This window comes from Taeniopygia guttata, chromosome 4A (genome assembly GCF_048771995.1).
Source record: "Taeniopygia guttata chromosome 4A, bTaeGut7.mat, whole genome shotgun sequence".
Lineage (NCBI taxonomy): Eukaryota > Metazoa > Chordata > Aves > Passeriformes > Estrildidae > Taeniopygia > Taeniopygia guttata.
Window position 1 is genome coordinate 8,082,117 of NC_133029.1, and position 26,281 is coordinate 8,108,397.

General features: G+C 43.8%; 1 protein-coding gene across 5 annotated transcripts in view; it reads right to left on the minus strand.

Annotated features, from left to right (window-relative positions):
* The window catches only part of NRK (Nik related kinase), a 100,988-nt gene that overhangs the window by 35,683 nt on the left and 39,024 nt on the right, over positions 1 to 26,281 (minus strand). For 4 of the 5 annotated variants that reach the window (XR_003960397.4, XR_005980378.2, XM_072929105.1 and 1 more), the window contains exons 3-15: positions 25,927 to 25,983; positions 20,251 to 20,376; positions 19,361 to 19,471; positions 17,448 to 17,538; positions 15,326 to 15,456; positions 12,861 to 12,915; positions 10,755 to 10,833; positions 9,901 to 10,076; positions 8,087 to 8,159; positions 7,486 to 7,681; positions 5,981 to 6,145; positions 5,090 to 5,248; positions 1,614 to 1,763 (exon numbers count right to left, since the gene is read on the minus strand). Coding sequence is in view for 3 of the 5 variants with exons in the window: in XM_030272561.4 (XP_030128421.4) it covers positions 1,614 to 1,763; positions 5,090 to 5,248; positions 5,981 to 6,145; positions 7,486 to 7,681; positions 8,087 to 8,159; positions 9,901 to 10,076; positions 10,755 to 10,833; positions 12,861 to 12,915; positions 15,326 to 15,456; positions 17,448 to 17,538; positions 19,361 to 19,471; positions 20,251 to 20,376; positions 25,927 to 25,983 (1,569 nt within the window). In the remaining 2 variants the exon portion in view is untranslated. The remainder of the gene's footprint in view (positions 1 to 1,613; positions 1,764 to 5,089; positions 5,249 to 5,980; positions 6,146 to 7,485; positions 7,682 to 8,086; positions 8,160 to 9,900; positions 10,077 to 10,754; positions 10,834 to 12,860; positions 12,916 to 15,325; positions 15,457 to 17,447; positions 17,539 to 19,360; positions 19,472 to 20,250; positions 20,377 to 25,926; positions 25,984 to 26,281) is intronic. The other variant, XM_030272562.4, reaches the window with a different exon arrangement.

A 26,281-nucleotide genomic window follows, 5' to 3' on the forward strand; every position in this document is an offset into this window, starting at 1 on the left:
AGGGATATGGCTCAGGCAAAGGGTAAAGTCAAAACCCTGAACTTTAGGAAAGTAAGGAAAGAAATTCTTATGATGAGGGTGGTACAACACCAGAGAAGGTTGCCCAGAGAGGCTGCACATGCCCCATTTCTGGAAACACTCAAAACCAGGCTGGACAGGGCTCTGAGCACCCTGATCTAGTTGAAAATGTCCCTGCTCATGGCAGGGAGGTTGGGCTATGTGACTCTTAGAGGTCCCTTCTGACCCAAACCATCCTATGACTGTGGCATTTCATGCAGGATGTTCACCTGAAGCTCATGCCAAGCCAAATCAACAACGAGTTTAAGAAACATTTAGGATAATAAAACCTGATCTCACAGCAATAACCCATAATTGCAGATACACTCAGGGAAGCATACAGGCCCACGCTGCTGCTTTGGTGAGGCAGTGTGACATGCTCTGAAAGCAGCTGAGCTGCCACCAATAACCCATCCTCCTCTGCAGCCTGACCTTCCCCCTTTGACTCCATGACCCAGCACAGAATGAGGTCACAACATGCCACAGAAGCACACAAACAATGCCTAAGCCTGATTTGAATGTCACTCTCCTGCAGGTAGCACTAGCTAAATCCCACAGAAGCAACTGGAGAGATGCATACAAAAACTGTCCATCCATCCTTCCATCCATCCAGTTTCCAGTCTTGAAAGCTGCCAAGAATAAAACTAGTGCTGTGACTGAGGGGATGAATGAAAGCAAAAATGAAATACTATGAAATGTACTTATTAAATACTATGTAAAACGTACCAGCAATAAGATTATTCTGGTCACTGCACACCTTCAGAACAAGTGGAGATATCCAGGCTAATGAGTTGTGCTCACACTTATAGTAGTTTGTTACATTTTTACTTGCAGTTTAGTTTCTCTTTTGCTCACATACGCTTACAGTCCTTTCACAAGAGACTGGAGAAAAAAACCCTGCAGTCCACACTATTTCCTTCAAACACTGTGAGTAGGATGTTGAAAGGAAGCCCAGTTTTGGGCACACTGTGAGAACCATGAATCACCTCTTCCAGAACTGGTAAAAACATCAGGAGTTAAAATGTTTTGAGAGAAGGATTCCAGTGCAGAACATCATCAGATGTTTTACGACATAGGTACTGTTCAGATCCCACTTCTAAAATTTTAAAATATTTGGACTTTCTGGGCTATATGCACAGGTAAAATCTGATTCTGCATTGCTCCTTATTGTATCTCCACATAATTACAGATTCTTTCCTAAGATCAATAAAAATATTGATTGTTCACATGGTTTCACTCATAAAAATTTTGCATTCAGACTTGTTTCGTAAAGTACCATATAATTTATGGCATCATATAAATAATACATCATCCAGGGACTGCAACAGCACTGTCACTCACACTTCCTGTGAAACATCTGAGAGGAGCTTCATGGAATCAACAACCAAGCGCAAAAAATAACTCTTATCTAACCCTGATCTGCAGTGCTTAAGTATAATTGCACACAGAACTCAGCAGCAGAGGCAGCACCACAAAACCTCAGAGCTGGTTGGCACAGGTCCTTTGTGCCAGCAGGGAATGGTGTTCCTGCTGGGCTGTGCTGCAGGAACCAGTACCTGCAGGAGCAGGGCTCTCTGTGGCGCGGGGGTGCAGGGGCTGGAGCTGCTCCCGGATCCCATCCTGGCCGGCGGGGTGGCCTCGTGTCCCAGCGCCGCCGGCCACAGGCTGGGCTGGATGCTGTCACTCTTCTTTGCTCGGTCCTCGGCCTGGGAAGGACAAAAGCACAGCACATGGCACAGAGAGCCCCAGGTTTGTGGGCTGGATGCTGTCCCACGGCAGCACGGAGCACACCACCTCTGATGGACCCTCCCTCCAAGGAGGACAGCCCTGGCACAGCACAAACCATTATTTCCTCTCCATTTGCCACCCTTCCTTCTCCATCAAGTTTCCAAGCTGCAGCAAGAAGGGCCTGGGTTTCCATCTGCTGTTATTCTAGGCCACTCCCTTGGCTTCAGGCTGGGATTTTAGCTGGGAGAAATCATCTGTTTATACTTACTTATCTTTGACAACATGCAGCCTGTTTTGCTGTGCATTAATAATCCCCTTCCACAGCATTGACATTACTGCATGCTGCTTTCTACCTTAAAACACTTTAAGTCTGTCTTTTGGTATGTTATTTGTACTGTGAGAAAGACTGAGGAACATGATCTAGGAAGGAATAAATTTCCTGAGGGCATTGCTCATCACAAAAGTCTTTATCCTGTGGTTTTGACCCCTCTACACTTTTCAGTTCTGTTCAACATGACTAATTCCCATTCTCTAACGTAAATCTTTAGCATATCCTCTGATTCAGCAGCCTGGAAACAGCTCTACACAGTAAACTAGAGATTAATGCCATAAAAATACCCTGTTATCTGTGTCAGGGTGGGCATTCTTAACTCACTATATCTGGATGCTGTGCCTGTATCAGAAAGGTAAGCATATTCTTAGCACAGCCTAGAAACTGCTGAGGGCATGGAAAATGATTCCACTTTGTCTCACTGTGGAAAAAAAGAAGACCAAAACCTAAAAAAACCCCACCCTTACTAAAACAAGAAACCAGAAACCACAGCCAAACACCATGAAATTCTAGCTCCAGTGAACACGCTCTTGAGGGCACATTTTCATTGCCTGCAACTCGTAATAATGAAAGGCAAATTTTACCATAAGCAAGGAAGAAAATGTAAAAGCCAGAGACGATAATTCACCCCCCAGCTCTGTGCCCAGTGCTGGCATGAAAGGCATTATGGTCCAGATGCAGGTGACACTTTGGGCTTCCAGAACTGATGCCAACCCCACCCAGGCACTGAGCTAGCCTGGAGTCTGCCTCCCAGCTCCTTCACTCTGGTGCTGGTGGGATCAGATACAGCACAGAGTGAGCTCACATCTGGCACAGGTCTGCAGGGGAAAATTGTCCTGACCTTCTGGGGACAGGATAAGCAAATGGCAAAGACAAGGAACTCCCAAGAGAGGGTTTTGCACCCCCAAATGTTAAACTTGAGGTTTTAGAGGGGTTTAGGATTTTTTGTGTGTTTTTAATGTCTCAATGAAACAATAATTCTCGAGCACTTCTGTGTATTGATGATTGGTCCTAGAAACGGGAGCCCTGTGAAGTACAAACAAACTCGCTCTTGAGTAGGCTACCACTGTCCCCATGCAGGTCTCTCTCAACACAGGAACTAACATCTCTCTGACTAATGAACTGGAAAAGATCAGTATCAACAAGAGCAAAATCACTGACTTATCCCTGTTAAAAACAGTTACAACTTTTAAAGCATTTTTAGATCACTGCAAATAGTTACGACTGCTGACAAAGAAGTCTCAATCAAAAAAGGCAACCCTGTATCACCAATTGTCAATGTAGTGGAAGGATCTGTGAGTTCCAAGAAGTTCTGAGATTAAGTAAATAATGTTGTACAATATCCTTAAAACTAGAATATATTTTTGTAGCCATAGTGACAAAAAGCCTCATGCTGTGAACCTAAGAAGCAACTAATCTGCAACTAATTTGCAACTAATTATACTGTATTTCACCACTAAATTAAAAGTTAACAGTGATTGCACACTAAATTCTGTAACATACTTCATTTTGCTATCAAGGAGTCATTTACAAAACACATGCCAAAACCAGAGATGAGTATCTAAGGCAGTATTTTATTGGGGTTTTTTTGTCTTCTAACTACGGTAAAGTAGAAAATAAATTAATCATCAGAGTTGCATTTTCACCCATTAAAGGCCTAGAAAAAGCAAAGCTTTTCTATTGACTTTGATGCTGTGTATTTAGAAAAAGCAGCTTACTTCTCTGTCCACGCTCAATTTGCTGCTCTGCTGGAATAAGACCCAGCCCTCCATCATCAAACAAATACTGATTTCCAGAGCAGTTCATTCGAATTTCAGTAACAATTTGCTTAATCAGTCAGTACAATCAAGTCTCTAGAACCAGGTCATTTGTGGTTTTGACAGTTAGGTTGTACTTCAAACAGAATTACTCTTGTTTTCACAAACTGCTCCTCTAACAAGAAGCTTAATATCTTTTGTTTTCCTAACTTCATGTTGCTGCCTGGCTGTTTGCAGACTCTATTCAGTTACTAAAATTCATCATTTCACCAATCCTGGCAGTTACATTTAATTGTTTATCAATACAGGACATTTCAGCTCAGAGAATAGCTGCAGCACACACACACAAGATGATAGATGACAGCTGCAAGGTGTCAAGAAGCTGCACTGCATTTCTCCTATTTACATGTGCATGACCTCTCCTCATGCCTCTGTTAGGGCATTTTGGGAAGATACTTTGTCATGACTGCAGAGAACATCACATCCACTCTTCTACTGAGGAGGCACCTGCGAGCTGCTGAGATTTTTGACCCAGACTTTAGTGACACAACAAATCACACACCAGCTGCAGAACTGGGTTAACCAGTTGGGATTATATAAAAAAGCATTCTAGGAATGAGGAGATGACATGGATATGGACCCAGAGCTTTTCATGACATGATGACAGTGACCAGAAAGAGTTAGTGGGTAGAAATACTGACAGAGTTAGCAAAGGAGGAAAATGGATTGCACTACAGTCTGACTATATGCGGCTATCCCTGATCCATCAAACCTTATCCTGGGACATAAAAAACAAGAAAAGGCATCACAGCCTCCTTGCTGGGGCACAGAGATCTGTGCTCAGGAGGCAAGATGCTATTCTGTGCCTGGGTCAATTCTGTGAACCCTAACATCAGGCAAAGACCTCTATTAAACCTCAGGTGGCATTACCTTATTTCATTCCTCTTTGAAAGACAAGGGAATGACACCTATTGACCAGAAGAACCTTGTTTCTCCACTCACCAATCAAACCCTTCTCTCAACTCAAACAGAAGTGACAGAACAATTCTTCCTTTCCCTTATCCTCTGAATATTAATGGAAACTGAAGACTGTAGCATAAGTGTGCAGAAAGACAGGTCAAGCTCCAGATGTAGGTTTAAAGATCTCTTCTTTCTGCTTCAGCATTCTTACATCAACTACACTAGCACCAAAATGCTGCCCTGGCCAAGACAGTACCTCTTTGCTTGTGCTGCTTGATGGAGGATGCACTCCTGCATTTGGAGTCTTGGAAAGTTCCTTCTTCTGCTTGTGGTCATGCTGGAGAGACAGCAGCTGTGTCTGATCTTTGGGGAGAGTTCTGTGCATCTTCCTGTTGTGCTGCACATCCTCCATCTTCTGAAAGCAGAGAGTGATGAACCTCAGAGACAATGATGCCTTGGAGGACAACCAAGTTGCCTGCTGGAAATAGTGGCTTTTCAAAGAACAAAGCGACCACAATTCCAGCAGGGCTGACAGAAGATTCAGAACCCTGAGCAACAGGAAGAATAGAGTGGCACCAAACACTGTTTGGCTTTTTAGACAGCAGGTCAGAAAATCCTATTTGTTCTTTTTACTTCTACTAAAGCCAGAGGTCTTTAATCAAAAACTGCATGCTTCTGTTTGATTACAAATCAATTTGCAGCTGAAACCATTGTGGTCAAGGTGACATACTTGATAATGACAGTTCAGCATTAAAATTAACCTCTGCTCCACCGTTTTTGTGAAAAAGAAATAGTCTTGGTTACAACATGAATGCAAAATAGGGATTGGAGATTTAAGCTTAGATTTAGCTGAGGCTGGAAGCTTTCAGGGTAAAGGAATTTCAATCAGAGCAATTCAGCACAGAGGAACAGCAGGGACAAAAGTGGGAGAGGCAGTGTCCCTGCTGTAGGTAAGGACAGTGACTCAGTAACATCTAAGTTAACTCAAAGGCAGGCTAAATCTGAGAACAAGAGGCATTAAATGTTTAATGAAGTCCCTCCTTGGTCTTGGTGACTCAGAGGATGGGAACACCTCAGGGAACTCAGAAAGACATCAGATACAGAACAGGGAGCTGAAAACTGTTGTCAGCGAACACCCTCTTCATACCTGCTTCTTTTCTATTTTCCTTTGTCCATCTACTATGAAGTATTCATCTTCCACAGCCCTTTTGTCTTCTTTACCCCTTTCCTCTTTCCTCTGACTGACTTGCACCTCTGGCCACCTCTGCTCACACTCCTGCTGCCTTCGTAGCTCCAGCTCTCGCCTCTGGTGCTGGAAGAAAGCCAGGGAACAACATTGCTTATTTTACTTTACTTTAGTACCCACCAATTACTGATGCCGGTGCTCATAAATCACAAGGTCCATTTCCTGCTCTGCAGTCACTAAAGCAGGGACACCTAACACACCACAGAGCAAAAGTGGGCAGGGACAAGCTGCCACCACAGTGGCTGCCAAACCTGAAGTGAAACCTCTGCCCTTTGGCAGCCCAGGGCAGAGATCTGCTATTTATGAGGCATGTGAGATCTCCCTGAGAGCTGGCACTAATCTAATGACGAATGTCTTCCCAACATTTCAAGAAGGAAGGGTTTTTTTCTTCAGAGTGCTCCCATTTTGCTGGAGCAGCACTGTGCTTCACAGATGTCAGCTCTGAAGTGTTCACACAATGCTCGAGTTTTGTCAGATACTCAAGAGAAGAGACAAGTTGGTGATTTTTGTGTTGTGCCACTGCAAAAGACACATTGAGGGGCTGGAGTGTGTCCAGAGAGAAGCAACAGAGCTGTGGAGGACTCTGGAGCACAGGTTTGATGAGGAGCAGCTGAGGGAGCTGGGGGATGCTCAGCCTGGAGAAAAGGAGGTTCAGGGGGGACCTTGCTGCTCTGCACAACTCCCTGACAGGAGGCTGTAGCCAGGCAGGGGTCAGGCTCTTCTCCCAGGTAACAAACAAGTGGTGCCATGGGAGGTTTAAATTGGATATTAGGAAAAATTTGTTTGCTGGAAGGCTGGTCAAGCATTGGAACAGACTGCCCAAAGAAGAGATGGAACTACTTCTCCTGCAAGTGTTAAAGAAAGTATGTGGATGTGGCACTTAGGACCAAGATATAGTGGTGGACATGTCAGGGTTGGGTTAGTAGTTGGACTGAATCCTAGAGGTCTTTTCCAACCTTTATGGTTCTGTGATTTTGTGATTTAGCTCTTCCTCCAAGACAGTGTCAGGCAACTGAAAAGGCAACCAGCTGTCCTTTAATATCTTAAACATAAGCAGGACCAAGACTCTGGACCAGACCAACAGATTGCAAAATGGGAAACATATATGAGGAAGAAATGGGGACCTCTCACCCCCATCTGCCAGGGCTGCCACCACCAAACCTACTCAAGCAAATTGCCCTTTGTCTTCTGCTCAGAGTTCAGGGCAGGTTATCAGCAGGGAAAGGACAGAGCCCATCTAAAACCACTGTGTTCAAACATGTCACAGGTCTCCCAAGGTGTGAGACTACAATCCAGGTTGAGCTGACAATTTAACACAGCCCTCTTGCCTTGCAAAACCTACTTCCTACAGGCACGTTTTTCATTTGTGATGAGACATGGAATGACAACACAAGCCAGCCCCCTACATCCTCCAGCCTCCTCCTCTGCTCCTTCTGCTGCTCGATGCGCTTCTGCCGCTCTGCCAGCAGCTGCTTCTTGTACTTCTCCTGGTCCTTCAGCTGCTGCTGCTGCCGGTGAGGGTCCGAACGGTTTTTGTTCTCCTGCTGCAGCCTCAGAAATTCACGGCGGAGCGTTGACTCCCCCGGGAGATTAACTATGGAGCTGAAACGAAGAGGAGGTTTCTACATGACAAAACATAGCATTAAAGAGAAAAAATGAGGTGCTTTGGGACTGTTTGTTGCCCTGTGTTATCAAATCATGATCTGTCTCCAGCAGTTGATTCTACAGCCACACTTGGTGTGCTACAAACCAGCCTGAAGCTGATTATTGGGTCCTTCATTAGACAGCTTCCCCCCTAACTGCAAGGAAACTAAAGCAGCAGCTTATTACAGACATTTTATACTCTGCAATTCTGTCTGACAGCTACAAAACAGTTAAAGCTACCAAAGGGGACCCAGGAGATTAGGGATTCAGAGCAAGTTAAGAAAGCTGTTCTGGCTGAGAAGAGCTGCCTTCAATGAGAACAGCTTGGGCAGTCCATTTTTCTATTTCAGTAATAAAATTAACCTTGGTTCGCCTTCATCTTCATTCAGCTCATCATCTTCCTCCTCACTTCCACTGTAATCATAGTCCGTTTCTTCTAAAAAAGAAAATAAACAAACGCCAGAGAAGGATGCTGTTATTTAAGACACGATCTTGAACTTTATTTCTGAGCATTCATCCTGAACTACAGGCTAAGGAGGAATTGGAATTTAAAAGCCACATGTTGTAGTAGGAGGCTGAGGGGAGGCAAAATATCCATGTACATAATCCAAAATCTAGTTCAGATAACGATTCAGGGCAGCCCCTTCACTCACACCCACCTTTTCCCGTGACTGACTGTATTGGTTTTGCACAACTAACCTACTTCCATAATCCGAAACAAATTAGGCTAAACCCATAGAGAAACCCAACCCCCACAGCACCACAAGCAGAGGGGTTCTTCAATGAGACATTCAGACAGGACATAAAAGCCTGCACTGCCATGCTCTGCTGCTCTGTACCTGTCGTGGCTATGCTGAGGCCACCAGTAAATCCAGGTTTCCTTTTGCATCAAAGGGAATAATAAAGTAAGCAAAAAAAGATAACAAAAACTAATAATAGCTTTAGCACAATGTTTTAAAAGCTAACCCATAAAGTCCTCTTCAAGACACATGAATGCAGTTTTTACAGGATAATTTCAAACTGGTCCTACCCAACTGTTGGCTGTATTACATGCTAAATTGGGACTTCATTTTTTTAAAAGTTACTGTTTTGAAGTGTGTAGTCTGGCAATTCCACACTATTCTCCTTTTCAGAGGAGTTTTGATTTAAAATAGCATTTTTAGGACAAAATATAACTATTTATGAAGAAGTGACATCTTTGCACTCCTCCACCCCTCTCAAGGGCATTTGTGAGAAATTCCAACTCACTATCTTGCCATTTCAGTGTGCTTTGAGATTCATAGCTGAAAGAGGTGGCAGAATTTGCTACTACTACCGGAGTCAGTAAATTTACTTTGCAACAGCAATTTCATTTTAGGTGCAAATATTCCTGTTGTCAAATCAGATGATTTATAAGACACCTTCCAACACCATAGTGCTTTCCAAGTTTGCTCTCACAGTCCCTGACCTCACAGTGCTTCTGGCAGTATAAAACATGCAGAAGGGGAAAAGGGGAGAGAGGACAGGGTCGTTGATCAATAGGCCCATGTCTCTGTCCCCTTTGCACAGCCCTTAGTTTGCCATGCACAGGCATTTTCACAAGTATCACCCCAATTCCTGCACTGCTTCTTGCAGCTTTTGCTCTGAAGGGTAAGGCTGGCATTTGGAACAAATGTGAATTCTCTTTTACTTCATACACACTGTGAAGGAAGGGATTCATTATAACATCTGTATTTTACTGGAGCTTGGGGGTCTTCTCCAGGTCTCTTTTGTGTACTCCATTGCAAAACACTTAAAGAGTCCTGCTGCCCCTAAAGAACTCACAAGACAAAATTATATGGAGATCCAACAGGTAAATCAATTTGATCTGGGACAGAAATATGAACTGAGAGACCAGGAAACACTTGTGGAGCACTGCCCAAAAAAGCAGAAACCCAGACTTAACCTGGAGTCCTTGCTCCCTGCTAGCATCAGGGCTGCTCTCAATAACTCAAGGTTCCAAGGACTTTAGCACTAAAACACCATTAAGGACCCAGGCTTGGACAAGGAAATCTTCAAAATGGCCCCACTATTGAGGACAACAATTTCTCAGTTTTCCTGGTTCTAGTATTTTAGCTGCATCTGCCTTGTGCTCTGCTGCCAAATCTGAAGAGGACACGCCCTCTGAAGTGTCCTTTATTTTGGTTTTGCCATGTTACCCTTTTCTCCTTTCTTCTTCCTCGTCCTGTCCAGGTGGTCCTTCAGCATGATGCGCACCTGCCGCTCGTTCTGCATGTCGCGGATGAAGGAATGCTTCAGCAGGGTCTCCGTGGACGGGCGATGCAAATAATGCTTTACAAGGCAGCTCTCAACAAAGTTTAGGAACTTCTTTGACCTAAAAAAGATACAACAGTGGAGAAAGACCAATAATCCTTCCCAATTAGTGGACCAAGCACTATCCCTGAGTGGTGGAGAGCACTAACTTTGCAAGGTTTCCTTCTACACTGGAACTGAGAGAGACAATTTGAGTTCTGCCACCAGTGAGACTCCTGTGACCAGCACAGAGCTCAAGGTGAACTCCACCTCACCACCCTCTCAGAGGAGCTGTTACCTTGAATTTACATCCTGATCAACAAAACTACAATCTGGCCAACACAAGCCTTTCAAAAATGTCCTTGACCTTTTGATAAGGTGAAGATTTTCTTTCAACACTTAATTTAAAACAAAAAGTAATTCCCTGTAGGGGAAGTGACTGCCATTAGCCCCACAATGTCCAAGCCATCTTCTGATAAAGCCCTGACCCCAAGCAGCACATCTAAGCCTTCCTTGCTTACCCTGCAATTTCAGCCACAGACACCAAAATGAAACAACTGCCATAGTTTAGGCAGAGTTCAAAAAGAAAGGTGTTGCTTCCCAAAGGTCAACTATATCTGCCCTCTTAGAAATAGCTTAGGAATCACCTCCTAGATAACTACACGATTTAACAAAATCATTGTTCCTGGACGAGAGAGCTAAAAGCCCTTGTCCTAAGCCCACTACAGGAAAAATACAGATTTTTTACACATCTCTTTACCATTTTCTGGATTTCAGCTTTGGGGGCGGGTTCCTTGGGATGAGGAAGAGTGCTCTCATGGGATGCATGTCACACAGGGCTGCAAAGGAAACCACGAATTATGGAAGGACACATGTACCACCTGTGACCTCACTTCCCACCTCCAAACACCTCCACTTCCAACATCACAGCATCCGCCCCAGAACCCCACCAAGAGCTGACCAAATTCACACCACAACCAATAAATCAAGTCTCTGAGTACACAGAGCTTTCCAGCTAAAAGAGATTCAAAAGAAAGGCTGCAAGGCAAGAACAAGTACAACTTTCTTCATATTTTCTATATATTTAGCTTTGGAAGGACATAAAAAAGCTCATCTTTCCCACACACAAAAGCATGTTTGCACATAAACAGAAGTTAAAGCTCAGATTGAAATATTTATCTAGTTATTATACCTGGCTTCTGGTTTCAGATAAATTATAAGCTCCATTTTAACCAAACTCTTTGCCACACTTTTCATGGCATATGAGAAAAGCCAGGATGAAGAAAAGATGATACAAAGCACAGAGCTCACAATCTGTGCACCGTGGCACAGAGCAGAATGACAGAGCACACATTTCATCCACCCTGTGCTCTGGGAATGGGAGCACCATCATCAGGCAACCTGTCACAGATTCCAGCCCTGCATGCAGAAACTACCTTCTCTCCAGCCCACTGCACTTCTCTTCAGGGCTACTGCTGCGGAAAGTTGAAGCTGCAAGGAACTTGGGAGAAAGCAAATAGCATCCCCAGGCACTTTGTATGGAATTTTGAGTGTGCTGTATCTGGCAGGGAGAAATGTTGAGGGTAAAAGGTCTTCCTTCACCAAACAGAGCTACTGAATGACAACAGATAGGAACTACATGGAGGCTGATTTCTTGTAATATTTAGGTGTTCAGCAGTGATGCTCTTAACAGAAATGGACTTAAAGCATTACAGAACCAGTAGAAGTGAGAAGCTCTGGTAAAGCTTTCCCTAAGGTCTATTAATTTTTCTGTCTGTCCCCACCTGCCATTCTCACATTTGGTTCTGGCTTTGACTTTTTCCTTGGTATGTTCAATAGTGCATGATACAGTGGAAATGAGGGGCAGAAGTCTGGTTTCTAGCTCTGGGTGCCAGACACTGTTGTACTACAGTAAACAAAACACAGTGCAACAGAACATAATCTACAGCAAAAACTAGGGAAAACATCAAATATATGAGGAACTGGAAAGCAAAATTACAAAGTCTCTCCCAAAGAAAACTCCCTATGGACTCATGTCTTGGGACTAAGCTTCAGTCTGGCTAAAGCACAGGGTCTGAAAGTGCTCCTGAACTCCAGCTGGCTCCTGCTAAAAACCAAGTCTGATGGGAGAACAGCCAAGTGGGTTGTTTAAAACCAGCCTACGTGCTCTCAGGCTCAGGCCAGAGTTTGATGGATTTCATCTCCCGTTCTCTCAGCAGTGACCGGATACCCCACACATCCCATCTGCTCTGCAGGAGCTGGGCAAAGCCAGCAGCCCTCCATGCCAACAAAAATGCACGAGGACCTTGCACCCACAGATCTCTGCCTGACCTGAAAGAGGCTCTGTGGGAGTGTGGGGGCAGCAGGCTGTGAACCTGTGGCAATCTGCTGTCAGGCTGAGAGTGTGGTCATGGATCAAAGCCTTTACATGTGAGTAAATACTGTATTAGTCCCAAAATCTGTGAGAAACAAGTCAGTTTCAGAGTAAAAATATAACCTTTAAGCCTACCTTCTTCCACTGCCATAATTTTTTCAGTGACAAAAACCCAAAGGCACTCCTGCCAGTATTTTCTGCTAACATATCAATCACTTCTGCTTAGTTGTATCCACAGGCAGCAATCAACAAACTAATGCTAACAAGAGCTTTAAGAAAAGAAGTTTTGTTTCCCCAGGAAATAAAGGCAAGGAACCAAAATACAGACTGAAAGAATCTAAAAGGAAGAAGAAAGCAAGAGCACAAATGAGGAAAAAGTCATAGAGTATTTTTAAAGATACAGATAGAACCAGAATTCTGTGCATCAGTGCATTAGCGAAGCATGAGTTGTTTTAACACAGAACACCCCCACCTTTATACCAAATCACTTACGAGGAGCTCCTTCAGCCATTTCAATAGCAGTGATTCCCAGAGACCACAGGTCACTCTGCAGGAAAAGGAAAAGAAACAATGCACATTGCAGCTTGCAGTATCCAAGCTTGGTTGTTTTGCTTGTTTGTTTTCTTCTTGGGTTTGGGGTTTTTTTTACAGCCTCCCTAGATCTCTCCTGGATCATGCTGTTTCACTCAGAGTGACAAATATTCTGCTCCCTTCCCACTCCCTGCTGAGCTTTTAGGAAATGTGCTAATAGCCAGAAGCTTCCCATTCCCCATGCAACTCTGGACAGCTGATCCATCATTTAAGCAGCCAGCCCCAAAATGTAGACCTTCTGCATTCAAAAAACAAGAGCCAGACAGAATATTGCAGGCACTGTTTAAATATATGTCCTAAATCTGTTTTCATGAGGCAGCAAGACACAGCAATGCCTCACCCTTCTCCTTCTGGCCAAAAATAATTCTTAGTTTTAATGCTTATTTCAGAGCAGTCATTGCTGAGTTTCTACACTGATGGAATAAGAATTATAGTCAGGCCTTGGGGTATGTTTTTTTCTGTACAAAGCCTCTAGTCATACATTTTTGGGCACATGAGAGAAGAGTACATCATGCAGTCAGATTTATGCCACAATGAATGTTCAGCTCAGTTAACAGAGTGGAGTTGTCTTTATCAGCTGACCTGGATGCCAAGGGCCAGGTTTTGATCATGGAAGGTAAATTGTAGCCACCATCAGTGGCTGTAAAAACTTCACATGTTTCCACTTGATTAATCATGTGCATTATTTCACTATTCTTTGTATCTAAATGCGAGGCACATGGCCAAACCACCTTGCAGAGCTTCTCTAAAACTCACCTTTAAAAAAAACAGAGTGACAGAAAACCTTCAAAGATTAGAGGGAATAAGCATTACATGAATAGCAGCTCATGCCTAGCCCAGCACTCTAAATCTAACTTTATCAACAGAGCCCTCTCAGTCCAGCTGCCCTGAACTCTTCACACAAGCTGAAAGCCAGTTCACATCAAAGTTCATGGAGGGATTCAGCAACAAAACTAGAGGGGATTTCATAGATCCACAGTCCTGACTTGTAATTAAGTAAATTACTGAAAATTAAGAGTCTTCAAGGGGTAGTACTGCAGGTTTTGAGGACAGTGAAACATCCAGGCTACAAGGAATTTTGGTTTGGAGTTCCAAAGCATGAGAGGCAGACAGGTGTAAGGGAGAAAGACAGCAGTGTTTGTAAAGCTCACTGAGTATAAAAACACATTTATGTGGATATATTTGTATTAGTTTTGTCTTGTTTGTTTGTTCTAGTTTTTTTGAAGTGCAAAAAGTTCCAGAGCAGCTTCCTGCTACTTAGCCCATCCTATCAGGTGTAAGTCTCTGTGGGAAAGACCAGCTCTGTGCCACCTTTCTGAGTCACAGGATTGTTTGCAAAAGTGCTTCCAAAACTCTCTGCTGATCAGTTTTAAACTACCATCTTCAGAATCTATTTGGAAGTGGACAAACTAGGATTATTACTGAAGGCAAAGAAAGCTCAAGAATTAGGGGTGCACATTTTTTATGATTGTATCTTCTGGTAAGTACACATTCAGAGAAGGAAATAACTGGGGACAAGGAATGAAGACAAGACATTAACTTCTTGACGTTTCAGTAGAAGATATGATATAGAAAAAAAAAAAATCTTTAGTCATGACTGACACACACGACATGACCTCTCTAGGGCAGTGCAGCACAGGTCTCAGCAAGGGAGAATCACAGCCTCTGAATCACCAGGAAATGGAAGCAGCAACATGTTTTTCTCATAAATATTTCAGACGCCACAGCTGCAAGGAGAGGTGCAAAGTGGCAATGGAGAGAGCACCTGAACTAAAAGAGTGACTGCAATGTCACCCAGAAGATTCCTGCCAGGAACCATCCCTGGAAACCATGCTGCATGGTAATGCCCACAAACTGAAATACAGAAAATTCTGTGCCTCAGCCACCCTGCCACTGACCAGAAATCATTCCAGGACGGGAAACCACTTGCAGTCACATGCTCATGAATGAGCAAAGGGATACTGCCAATTACTGCCAATTAACTCAGGATTCACAGCTGAGTACAGAGCAAAACAGCTCTACCACATTGTGCAGTAATTTGCCATTATTACTATTACACTACTTCAAGCATTCCTTTGGAAATCCTCTCTTCCTTTCTTTTCTACCCAGACCTGCAAACTTCTTAGTACTTTTTTTTTATTGCAGAGAAGTTCATGAAAGTGTATTTCATGTACTAAAAATTGAAAATACTCACAGTGAAACTTCACTCTTAAAAAGAGCCTCCACCCACATATTACAAATACTTCTGTTTGTACAGTTCTAGTATTATTGTGGTTTAAAAGTCAGGAAGCTTTAACTTTTCAAATGAGCAGGATTTCAGCAATAACCCACATGTTTTCTTACCTTACGGAGTGTTTAACACTTACCCTGTAATCATATGTAGAGTCTGGGTTCTCCTCACAAGCAATGACCTCAGGTGCCATCCAATACGGGGTGCCAATAAATGTGTTTCTTCTCCCAATTGTCCTGTCCAGCTGAGCACTTACACCAAAATCCACTGAAAAGCCAAGAAGAGGTAAAGAAATTAGCAAGAAGTTGTATCCACATGGCACAGCGTGTGCTTGGTCACTTTTATACTGTTTAGAACATCAAACCTTTGACCTACACTATATATGAAACCTGAGCTCCTCCAGCATGCCTTGTCCAATAGCTGACATTTAACTGACTCTTTTTTCCCTTCTTTTTGACAGAAGAATTTAATAAATCTGCCTTGTGGGTTACAGCAAGAGGAACTGCTCTTCAAGACATTATGGAATAACTTGGACTTAATTTAAATGCTACATTGAGTAGGACTCAAGGTCTTCAACTAGACTGAAAGAAAAATAGTATCTACACACAAGACAAATTTGGATGTGTCTAATATAGCTACTTGTGAAAGCTGGAAAGAACCACCATACCACATCATTCTGAGGTGTCTGGAATAATCCTTCCCTATGTTCACACACTATCTCAGAACAAACTGGAGAATCTACTACTTCATTCTCATCTTAGATCATACAATGAGTGAGTCGTGTGTTCTGTTTGAGCTGGAAACAGTGGCACTGTCCTAAGGACTGTACAGCAAAATGGCTTTGTTCATATATGAAAAGAGTCCATACAACCAATAATTATGTGATTGTATTTCTCTTTGAACAAAACCCCAAAATGCAGTAATTGTATCCACTGGGATAGCATTGGAGTGTCACAGAGACAAAGGAGGGGAAGGGAGAAGGACTGAAAAGAGACAGCCCCGTGGTTACCATCAAGGAGTAGATTTTCTCATTGATGTTGTCTCATTCCAAATTATCTGCAAGCTGAAATAATTTGTAGTGCAATAATTCATGTGCCTGCTTAGCAAACCTTCCCCAAGAAGAAGGTGGAGCTGACCTTTGGGTTCATTCTGTGCTCTGTGCTTCTGATGGGAAGTGCACACTCTCACACTGAGGTGGAGCAGAATTGAACTGAGAACCTCTTAGCTTTCTAGCTTCTTTGCCTTAAGACACATGAGCTAAATCTCTCTGGAAACAACTTCTTTTTCTTATTTTTAAAAACCATTATACTCAGTAAATCTGTTTCACTTTTTACCCAGAGTTAAAAAGGTTTAACTGTTTTGTCTACCATGTGAAGAATGGTGTAAGAAGTAACTATACAAGATCATAAAAACACACAATACCCTCATCTTACCTGTTTTAGGAGGGAACAGTTGACAATTAGTACATATGATTTAGAGACTACAAGAAAAATCCTGCCTCCATTGAATTAGACAGCAAAACTCCCCTTGACTTCAGTGAAGCTATGTTTTTGCCACAAGATTAAACCATAATGAAATTTAAAGTACCTATTTTTACTTGCTCCAACCAAACATACTACCCCACATCCACAAGCCATGTTTATTATTTGTTGTTTTCCAACTCTACAGGGAATTGTTTTAGATAAAGAGAGAGGGATTGTAAAGATCATCACAAATAGTGTTCCCATTGAGATTTCTCCTTTAAAACACTTCCCTGTGATGTCTTTCCAAAATATGAAAGACATCTCAAGAGAGATATGTGCTTGAGTTTAGTTTCAGAAAGTCAGACGTTGTCAACACTGACATGTCACAGTAATACAAGGAAATGAGTAAACCCTCCAACTTTTTTGAGAGATGCTTGTTATTCAGTGATAGCCCTTTCACATGAGTAATTCCACCTATTGTCAGATTTATGCAAATGTCTAAGACCACTTCCTTTAGAAAAATGGATTAGCAAAGTTTGTTCCCCCAACTTTATTACTTTGGAAGTCTTTTGCATGCCAGGATCCTCTGTGAAGACCTGATGGTGCTGTGACTTCCTGGGCTGGTTCTGTGTGTGCCTGTATTGCCCTCAGGCTGGGGGACACTTGGCATTTTCAACTCTTTCTACATTACATACACCTTGAAAGCAGAAGCATTAACCATACTTGGCACACACGCTGCACTTAGGTTACTGAAAGTTCCTTTTACGTCTCTAGCACTCATTTAAGGAAACTTACCCAATTTTACCTCTGCATTTTCTGTGAGAAGAACATTCTGTCCTTTAATATCTCTATGGATGACATGGTGAGCATGAAGATGTGCCAAGCCCTAAAAGAAAATGAGATTTGCCTTATTCTTTCTTTCTAACATTACCCTGTGTACAGCACTGTTGCCTTTTTAAACTTTTGCCCTTTTCAGTCTTTATTCATAAAGAAAGTCCTTTAGGTGTTACTAGCAACATTTTCAGGGAGGAGAGAAGACAGCAACTGTAAGTTTGACTCTCTTCTTCACCACAGGCTTGACAGTGGTGGAGCATCTTGACTCAAGTGTGAAGAGAACGAGGTAGGAATATTTTAAACTTCTGTCTCAGAATCAAGGGATACTCCTTAGACTCTATGCTAAAAGCAAACAAAAGGGAAAAGAGCAAAGCAGAATGCTCTGTATGAGGGCCAGAGACAGCAGCTGGCTGGTTGCAGTGGCCTAAATTTTCCATTCAACAAAATGAGAAATTCAGTGGTAAATGGAGTAGAGAAAGTTAAAAATACCATTTCAGACCTTTTTTCGAATGCAGCAAACATTGTTTTCAATCAGCAAGTATTTGCTGTCTCTTTCTGCATTTCAAAATTGCCCATGGTTGAACTATCACAGACATAAAGGAACACACTGAAATAATCATTATAGTAATCCAGGGATGCTTCACTCACAGCATTTAGCCTCTCTAATATTAATGGCTTAAAAGAGAGCTTCCACTCAGCTTGTAAATTTTCCAGAAGGAAGCACTGTCAATCCATGTGCAACTGGGCCATTTTGTCTTGAAACAAGCATGATTAGATCCAATCCCGTGTTTTACCAACATGCTGTTACAGTTTTCAGTTGCATGATCATAAAACAAATGTTTTAACATCAATTGCTTTAACAGAGACGCCATTTACATTTATTGGTGTGTGCTTTTACAGCCACACCAATGAGAAACAACTTGACCACACCATTAAGGTTTTTTTTTTTCTTTTGCAGAACTCCCCACACTTTCTAGATATAATGATTATAATCCTCAGGCTAGTGCCAAATCCCTGTAAGAAGGCCAATATTCTCTGCTGAGCACATTTCTCAACCCCTCTGCTCTAAAACTAAGTTTTACCCTTATTCAAGCATTACTTCAGCATGCCATCTAAATTCCAGCTCTCTGAATATGCATTTATCTTACCATTATTTAGAAAAGATGCAAAACTCTATTATAGGGAAGACAGATCAGTTACTCTGTAACGGGTTTTCAATTTAGAATGACTGGCTCCAACATCATATTTTTTTCCAGGCTAGTTCACTAGATTACACTTGGGAATTGTTTTATTCTCTGTACTTTCCAGGAAAAAAAAAAAAAAAAGCAGCCTTCAGTCTGCATAGAATGAAATATAGCCCCAAGATTTGTCTTGGGAAATACTGTCCCAGCAGGGCCACCTCTAAGATTTTGGAATGCTGCTCAGTCAACATTGCCTCTATTAGTGTGGGAAAGAGACCCCTGAGTGTATGCAGGTAAAGGAATTATGGACAGAAAGATCTTACAAGCATGAACAGCTGAAGCACTGAGCTGAAGATCTCCTGATGTGGAGGGCAGACATACTGAAAACAGAAAATTTATTTCCTTTTCTAGGTGCCTAGTGTATGGAATTTCAGAAGATGGCTATTTGCCATAGGAAAGAGGAATCTTCTGTTCTTCATACAGAAAATGGGATTAGCTACAACAACACAGGATGCCAAGCAGCCACCATGCCAGCTCTCAGGGCTCCTCTGAAATCAAGAACCATAGCCCACAAGCCCCATGGATCATAACCTTTAAACAATAATGCTGATTAGTGACCTATTTTAGCAACCAAAGGCTTGGAAAGGCCTTTTTGTTGCAAATGAGCAGCAAAGCTCTGCTGGCAGGACTCACCCTGAGAACCTCTCTGCAGATGTAAGCAATCCAGTCTTCCTTGAAACAGTTCCCTTTTGTCTTCTTTACCAAGTCGGTGACAGAGCCTGCACCGCAGTACTCCATCACCAGCTGCAGGAGACAAACACACACAGGGCACCTTTACACAGCTCTGCCAGGGCCAGCAGGGAGAACACCTGCAAACACCCACTTCCAGCACAGCCCAGCCATGGCAAACCACATGCAGCCTCCTCGGATGCCAAGTGACTTAAAATCTCATTTCCTGAATCACACATGCTGCTAAATAAATAAAAAACCTCACTAGTGCTCCTCTCCTGTTGCAGGTTTTAGATAAGTTTTCTGGGCGTTTCTTTTAGTATATACAAAACTGGAAAGGCAAGAGTTAACAGCACTGAAAAACATGGGAATTTTCAAAAAATTTGAAATTTCTCATTTTGCTGCAGAGCTTCAAAAATCTTGCAGCCAAAAAATTGGAGGATTCATTATTCTTCTTTTCTTTATTGCCAATTCCTCTGCTTCCTTTTTTTTCATTTTCCATCTGAAAAAATGAGAGGAAAGCAACAAGAACAAGAGAAGGCAAAAAAGACAAGCTCTTTCACTTCAGTAAAAAAAATTAAAGAAGAATTTAATTTGGAAAAAAAAAAAGCAGTTCAAGCAACAAATCAGAATGACAGCAGCAGTCACAAGAATCATAATATACTTTATGCCCATCCTCAAAGGAAATCATAGGGATGGAAGACGTCTAGGGAGGAGTAATTTCTCTCTTTTATATGTTATTCTTCAGAACAATGACTTCAGAGCTTCACTGAGACACAGTCCAAGCCAAGCATGCTGGAACTCGAAAGAAGGAGCTGTAAATCTGATGAGCAGAAACTACACTGAACACTCACCCAGAGCTGATCGTCTTGGCCTGCAGGACTTTTCTTTACAAAAGCCCCGTAATATGTAGCAATATTCCGGTGATGGGAGTACTTCTTTAGCATGTTTATCTCCAGCTTGATTTCCTCCTCTTCATTCTGTAACAAAAAAGAGATCAGGAGGCTCCTTAGGGGAGCCCCAGGGCTGCAAAGCAACCTCAGTCCTGGACACCATGAGCAACCTGGTCTGATCCCATGGCTGACCCTGCTTGGACCAGGAGGCTGGGACCAGTTACCCTGGGATTATGAGACTGCAGCTGATAGATGGCTCTTAAACTGACAACTGAATCACCCTGATCTATGGGTCTAAACCAATGAATTGCTAGGGTTTGACCTAAAGAATCAAAAATGTCCCCACTCAGGCATAAAAATGGGACATTGTCTCCTAAGAGAGCTTAGACAGGACCTATTATTCCCCCATTTATGGCTTCTACATGCAGTAATTTAGTCTCAGAGAAACTAACCAGATTCAAACAAAAATAAAATTGTTCCTAACACTCCATTACTTAAATACTTGGAAAAGCACTGAGTGCACACATCAGACAATTTGTCTGCCCGGTCCTGTGGAGGGTCCTGCTGGGAGGAAACCAAAGCCAAGAAGGAGGTGACTTGCCACAAATCAAACTCCAGTGTAAGCCAGGGTTATGATCTGCTCCTTCCTTACAGCTGTGAGGCTGCCCTGTCTGGAGCATGGGCTTTCTCCCCCACCCAACACCAAGCCATCCATAAAGCCCCTGGCATGCTGGGGGCTAGCACACCCCAAACATCATCTTCCAGGCACCAGCTGCCTGTTTTCCCTTGTCTCTGTTTCAGTCTCGCCAGGGCAGACCTTCTCCTCTGCCCATACAGCATTGTGCACAATATAACAACTACTGGAAGCACAAGTTTTAATAATTATGTTAGAAGGAAATGTCCTTTTTCAGGGAGAACTGCCTGATTTGGAAAGGCCCCCTCAGAGCTGGTTGGCTATGGTGCACAACACCCAGTGAAACACACCCAGGTTTTACCACTTCACTCACTTTAACAGGAAATGAGTGGTGCTGCAAGGTATCCTCATATCAGTTAAAAGGAGTAGGACAAACTTGAAAACTAATTTACCTTGTTCCAAAACATCCCAGTCAGCAGTTAGTAGCTGAAGGGAAAAAAAAAAAAAAAAGAAAGAAACAAGAGGCAGCACGAACAACTCAGCCCCAAAGGACATTTTTCTGTGTTTTTCCTCTATTTTCCAGTAGTTTTGCCATTGAACCATTCCTTTAACCACCATAATGGCCTGCTTACAAAGCCAGTCACATTGACCTTTTTACCTGGAGCAACACATTAAAGCTTGACAGGCTAAAGCCAAATTCCCTCAAGAACATGCATATGATATGTCTTATTAAACCTGACCACATAAAAATCATTCCCAACAGAAGGGACCAGTAAGTTTTTCCCAGTACATCAACACACAGGAGACACATTACCAGACCAAAGGCTAACTGTACTAAGCCTTCAGAGACGTAAAATAACTCCAGTTGAAGCTAAAGGAGCTATTTCAAGTTTCCTAGTAATCTTTGTAGAACACAGGCTCTCAAGCTGCACACATTATACTAAATAGTTCATTTATCTTTTGTTTGTAGTTAAGGAGAAAGGAGGACCCTTAATCCTTGGCTTGATAGGGCCCTGGACGCTGTATGATTGAATTATTGAGGCTGAAGGGGAGCCCAGAGCTGGCTGCAGACAGGGTGCAGGAAATCCTCCAGGGCAGGATTCTCTGCACAAAGCACAGAGGGAGGTGAGAGCTTGTGCCTGAGGGATACAAGGCTCTGCTCCCTTTGGAACTCCAGACAGGAGGAGTGAAAGGGTGGACACAAGCAGGTAAGGAGGAGGCAGAGGATCAGGACATGGGAACTGTCATCCTGGACCTGACCACAAGGGTTCTGCCATCTACACAAGCTTTTGGATCTTTAGGGAAGAAAGGCAGAAAGAGGAACAAACAGGGAGGACTCCTTTCTTCCTCTGCTGTCCCTCCTGCATTCTGCCCACTCCTTCTGCAAATGTGTGGAGGGGCAACATTCATCTTTGGTAAAGGCCTTCTGCAAATTACTTACAATACGTACAGATGTTAAGGGTTTGGGTTTTTTTAACTCTGCCCATCAGCATGAATTTGCCCTGGTGGAGCCCAGCTCCCTCAGCATCAGCCTGTGGCTTTCACAAAGCTCCCCTGGGAGAGCTGGCAGATCCCAACCACTTCCTCATAGCTCCTGCCTCTTTTTCAGCTCTTCTTCCTTTATCCAATTATTTTCCTGGATGCTGGAACCATGCTGGCAAAGCTCTTATCCAAGTACTTTCTATTCCTCTGCAATCTGACCAACATGTTTTTAAAACAAAACCAAGCACATGGCCGTCCATGAACACAACCTGGATACCCCACAGGCTCTTCCACACCCACTGGCAAGAGCAAGAGGAGCTCCACATGGGTAATGCTCCTTCCCTAGAACCAGCAAGATGCAATTCCTGCTTTCTCTTGTGCCTTTATTTTCCCTGAAGGCCAGAACCTGATCTCTCCCTGCCCCTGTTTCTCCTTCCCTTGCCCATCCTGGCCTGCAGGGCCCAAGTGACACTGCCCAGCACAGCTGAATGCCTTGGGGAGACATTGCTTGGAGCAGACAGCAGGCTGAGCTTCAGGTGCTGGTCAGGCTGTAAGGCAAAGGGCAGGCAGGGCAGCAGCTGGGCATTTCACAGACAAATGCACTCTGGCTTCCCACTGCCTCCATCAGTTTGGGAAAAAATACTCTATGCCATGGAAAAGCAAGGCAGAAGGGTAAATGTGAGTGACTGTGCCCCATGGGCCATGCCATGAGGCTCGTCCAGGAGCTGAACCCAGACTTGCTAAGCCCCAGTGCCAGGTACATCCTTCAAGCACAGTGACAAGGGACAAAAGCACCATCAGCTTCTCACTGCACGCCCACACTCAGAATTTCCACTTTCCCCCACCCCTCTTGCCAGCATTACCAGCAGCCCCGTGTCTCAGGGGACTGCTCATAAATAATGCTGCTCAAGGAAAGGAAGCAGGCTCACAGACGTGCAGGTGCAAAAAGCTGTTTGCTTTCACAAACCAACACACTCCTGGGCACAGATGGCTGCGTGCACAGAGATGACAGGTTCATGATCAAAGGCTCTTTTTGAAGATGTGGGCCTATGTGCAATGGCATTAGAACTAGAGAACACACTCCTCTGACCACAGCTGGAAACGACACCATCGGCTGACAAATGCTGCACCAAGGGACCCCTTAGTACCGGGCAGGTCTAACAACAAGTTTCACATTTAAATGTTATTTTGCTCTCTAGAAAGAATGAAAGCAAAGACAGATGGAGAATGATGGGCTGGAGAAGAGCTCTCTGATCACCTGCACCGACAGCTGAAGAGACAAGCAGCAAGAATCCAGTCTCTCTGCAAGCACTCTGCTTGTCTGGCTCTGGCAAAAAACAGGAAGCAGAGCCTGCGTGGAGAGGCACATGAGCACACGTTGCCATCAGCTCCCCTTTAACCATTTCAAAGGGCTCCCCCCACCCCCGTGCAACTCAATACAGCAGCACTTCCTGACAGATGTCCAGAGGATCCCACAATGACCACAGCATCCTGCTGCTGCTCTTAAGGAACCAGCCTGGGGCTGCAGCTCATGACAGCAAAGGGCAGATTTGCTAAGCTCTTGGAGTGCCCCAGATCTGAACAATCACAGCTGGAGCTCGGCAGGCAATTTCTGATGAAATTACTTCTTACTGGAAAAAGAAACCAGTAGATTTGGTGAGAGAATCAGAATATTTTGGTGAACAAAAGTGCCTGAAGTAGCAGAAGGGACTGCATCCAGACACACCAGCCTGTGCCCTAGCAGCAGGAATACAGCCAACTCTGCATTAGGAAAGTGGAAATAAGAGCAGAAAGCCCTGCACTCACCCTGTGCCAAGACCAGAAAGCAAGAACACTTGAGCACAGTTGAGCTGGAATTGTTCACAGTTTAGTGAGGGAAGAGCACCAGGGAAAACCCTTTTGGGCAGTTTCACAAACATGTTCCTCACCTTCCCATGAAGGATGTCCACGTGAAAACAGCATGCCCTGCTATCACTGCCCCTCAAACAACAGGACAGATTCCCCAGCATGATGCTGACTCTGTCATCTGCAGCAAATCTGACCTAAACAGCTTCATTTTGTTCTCAGAATCCTGCAAGTCTAGTAAGGTGATTCCTAAAGCAGGACCATTTAAATTTTGTTTCCAAGTAAGTAGGCTATTGGTATTACCAATATTGAGGATGGGACGTGCCTTGGCTGGTCTGGCCTCTGCTGCTGAACCAAATAGCAGCAGCTGTGGTGTTTCACCCCAGAGACAGTTTTGGCAAGCTGGATGGACACTTTTTGCAGCTGGGCACATTGAGACAAGTCCGGGCATGCCGGAGCTCCGGTGGCTGTGGGATGGAGCTTCCCTCACAGGGGGTTCGTGCCTCAGGTTTCCTTCCCTCAGGTTTCCCTCTGCCGCAGAAGGTTTTAAGGCGATAATGAAGGAAAGGAGTCGGTTCTGATGGAGGGTTTTAATCCAGAGTTTTTATTCTGGCCCGCAGGTATCTGAACCCAGCAACTGCTCCAGCAGAACTCCCGGACCGCGCGGTTCCTCTCCCTTTTACCGGGGGAGCGCGGGGGAAGGGGTCGGGAGCCACCAGCCAGGTACAGGAGAGGAGGTCTCAGGGGACAAAGGACACCTGGATGGCCCAATGCCCCCGGGGGTAGAGGGCATCTTTGGAATCTACTCAATCACTCCATGCCCTTCTGGAATTCCAGGAGTAACAGTGCTGGCACGGGTCAGGGTGGGGAAAGGAGTGATTGAGACACCTGGGAGGAAATCTTCAGGGGAGAAACCCGGGGTTCGGGGGTAAACCACGAAATCACACTGCAACAGTAGGCATTACTGGATGCTGCTAAACCAGACTTCCAGGAGAGTCAAGAGGAAGAAGAAGCAGAGAGTCTCCCCAGCCTTCCTGGGGCTCAGGCTAATGTGGTCTCAAGGAAGCAAGCTGCTCCACTACTGGCTGTGCCCTTAAAAGAAGAGACAAAGCCCAATATTTAGCAACTTTCTCAACACCCTGTCTCAGCACTGACACCCATTTATAAATGTGAATAGGGACAGTGCCAATTAAACTGTCTCCTTCCCTCATCTGTCAAATCACAATAAAAAAGCACTGCGTAGGCATTTCTAACATGATCCTGCTTGCTGGCTGTCAGGGCACTGCTCTGAGGAACAGCTGGCATGTGAGAAGATAGGATGTGATGAAACACAGCAGAGGCAGTGCAGAGATACAGGAAATCTTTTAATTGCTATCTCTGAAAGCAGACAATCAACTAGAAATAAGCAGGAAGGGACTTCTTGTCTTCGATATTATTGAACACCAAAATACATGGCAACGTACTCCCTTACTGCTTTGTCACCATTGGGCAGCCACACTTAAGAAATATGGTGTGTTAACACCACTCAGTACTTTATAAAACACAAATTGGTGCTCAGGAACCATGACTTACACCAGTGGATCTTCTTTCATGAGCTGTCCACCTTCTCATGATCTGATTATTTATTTTTCCTTGCTGCTCAACAATGACCTTATTATTTTTGGATTTGCACTCACCTCAGTAACATTCATCACTTTGATTGCTGCCAGTTGCCCAGTCTTAACATGGCGACCCTGTTAAAATAACAGAAGACACTATATAAAACATGTAGGCAAACTATGAATCCATTAACAAATTAGGCCTATAACAACCAGGTTTAACTAATTGCTTTCAGTCATGTTCAAGGCAGTGTTCTACTTTGAGGTGTCCCTGCTCCTTGCAAGGGGCTGGACTAGGGGACCTTGACAGGATCCCTTCCAACCCAGACTATTCTGTGATTTTACGTACCAAACAACCTTTCAGCGACACAAAACCACCAAGGTGAAGGTTGGTGATGTGTTACCAGAGCCACACCCTTACTGTGCTCTGAAT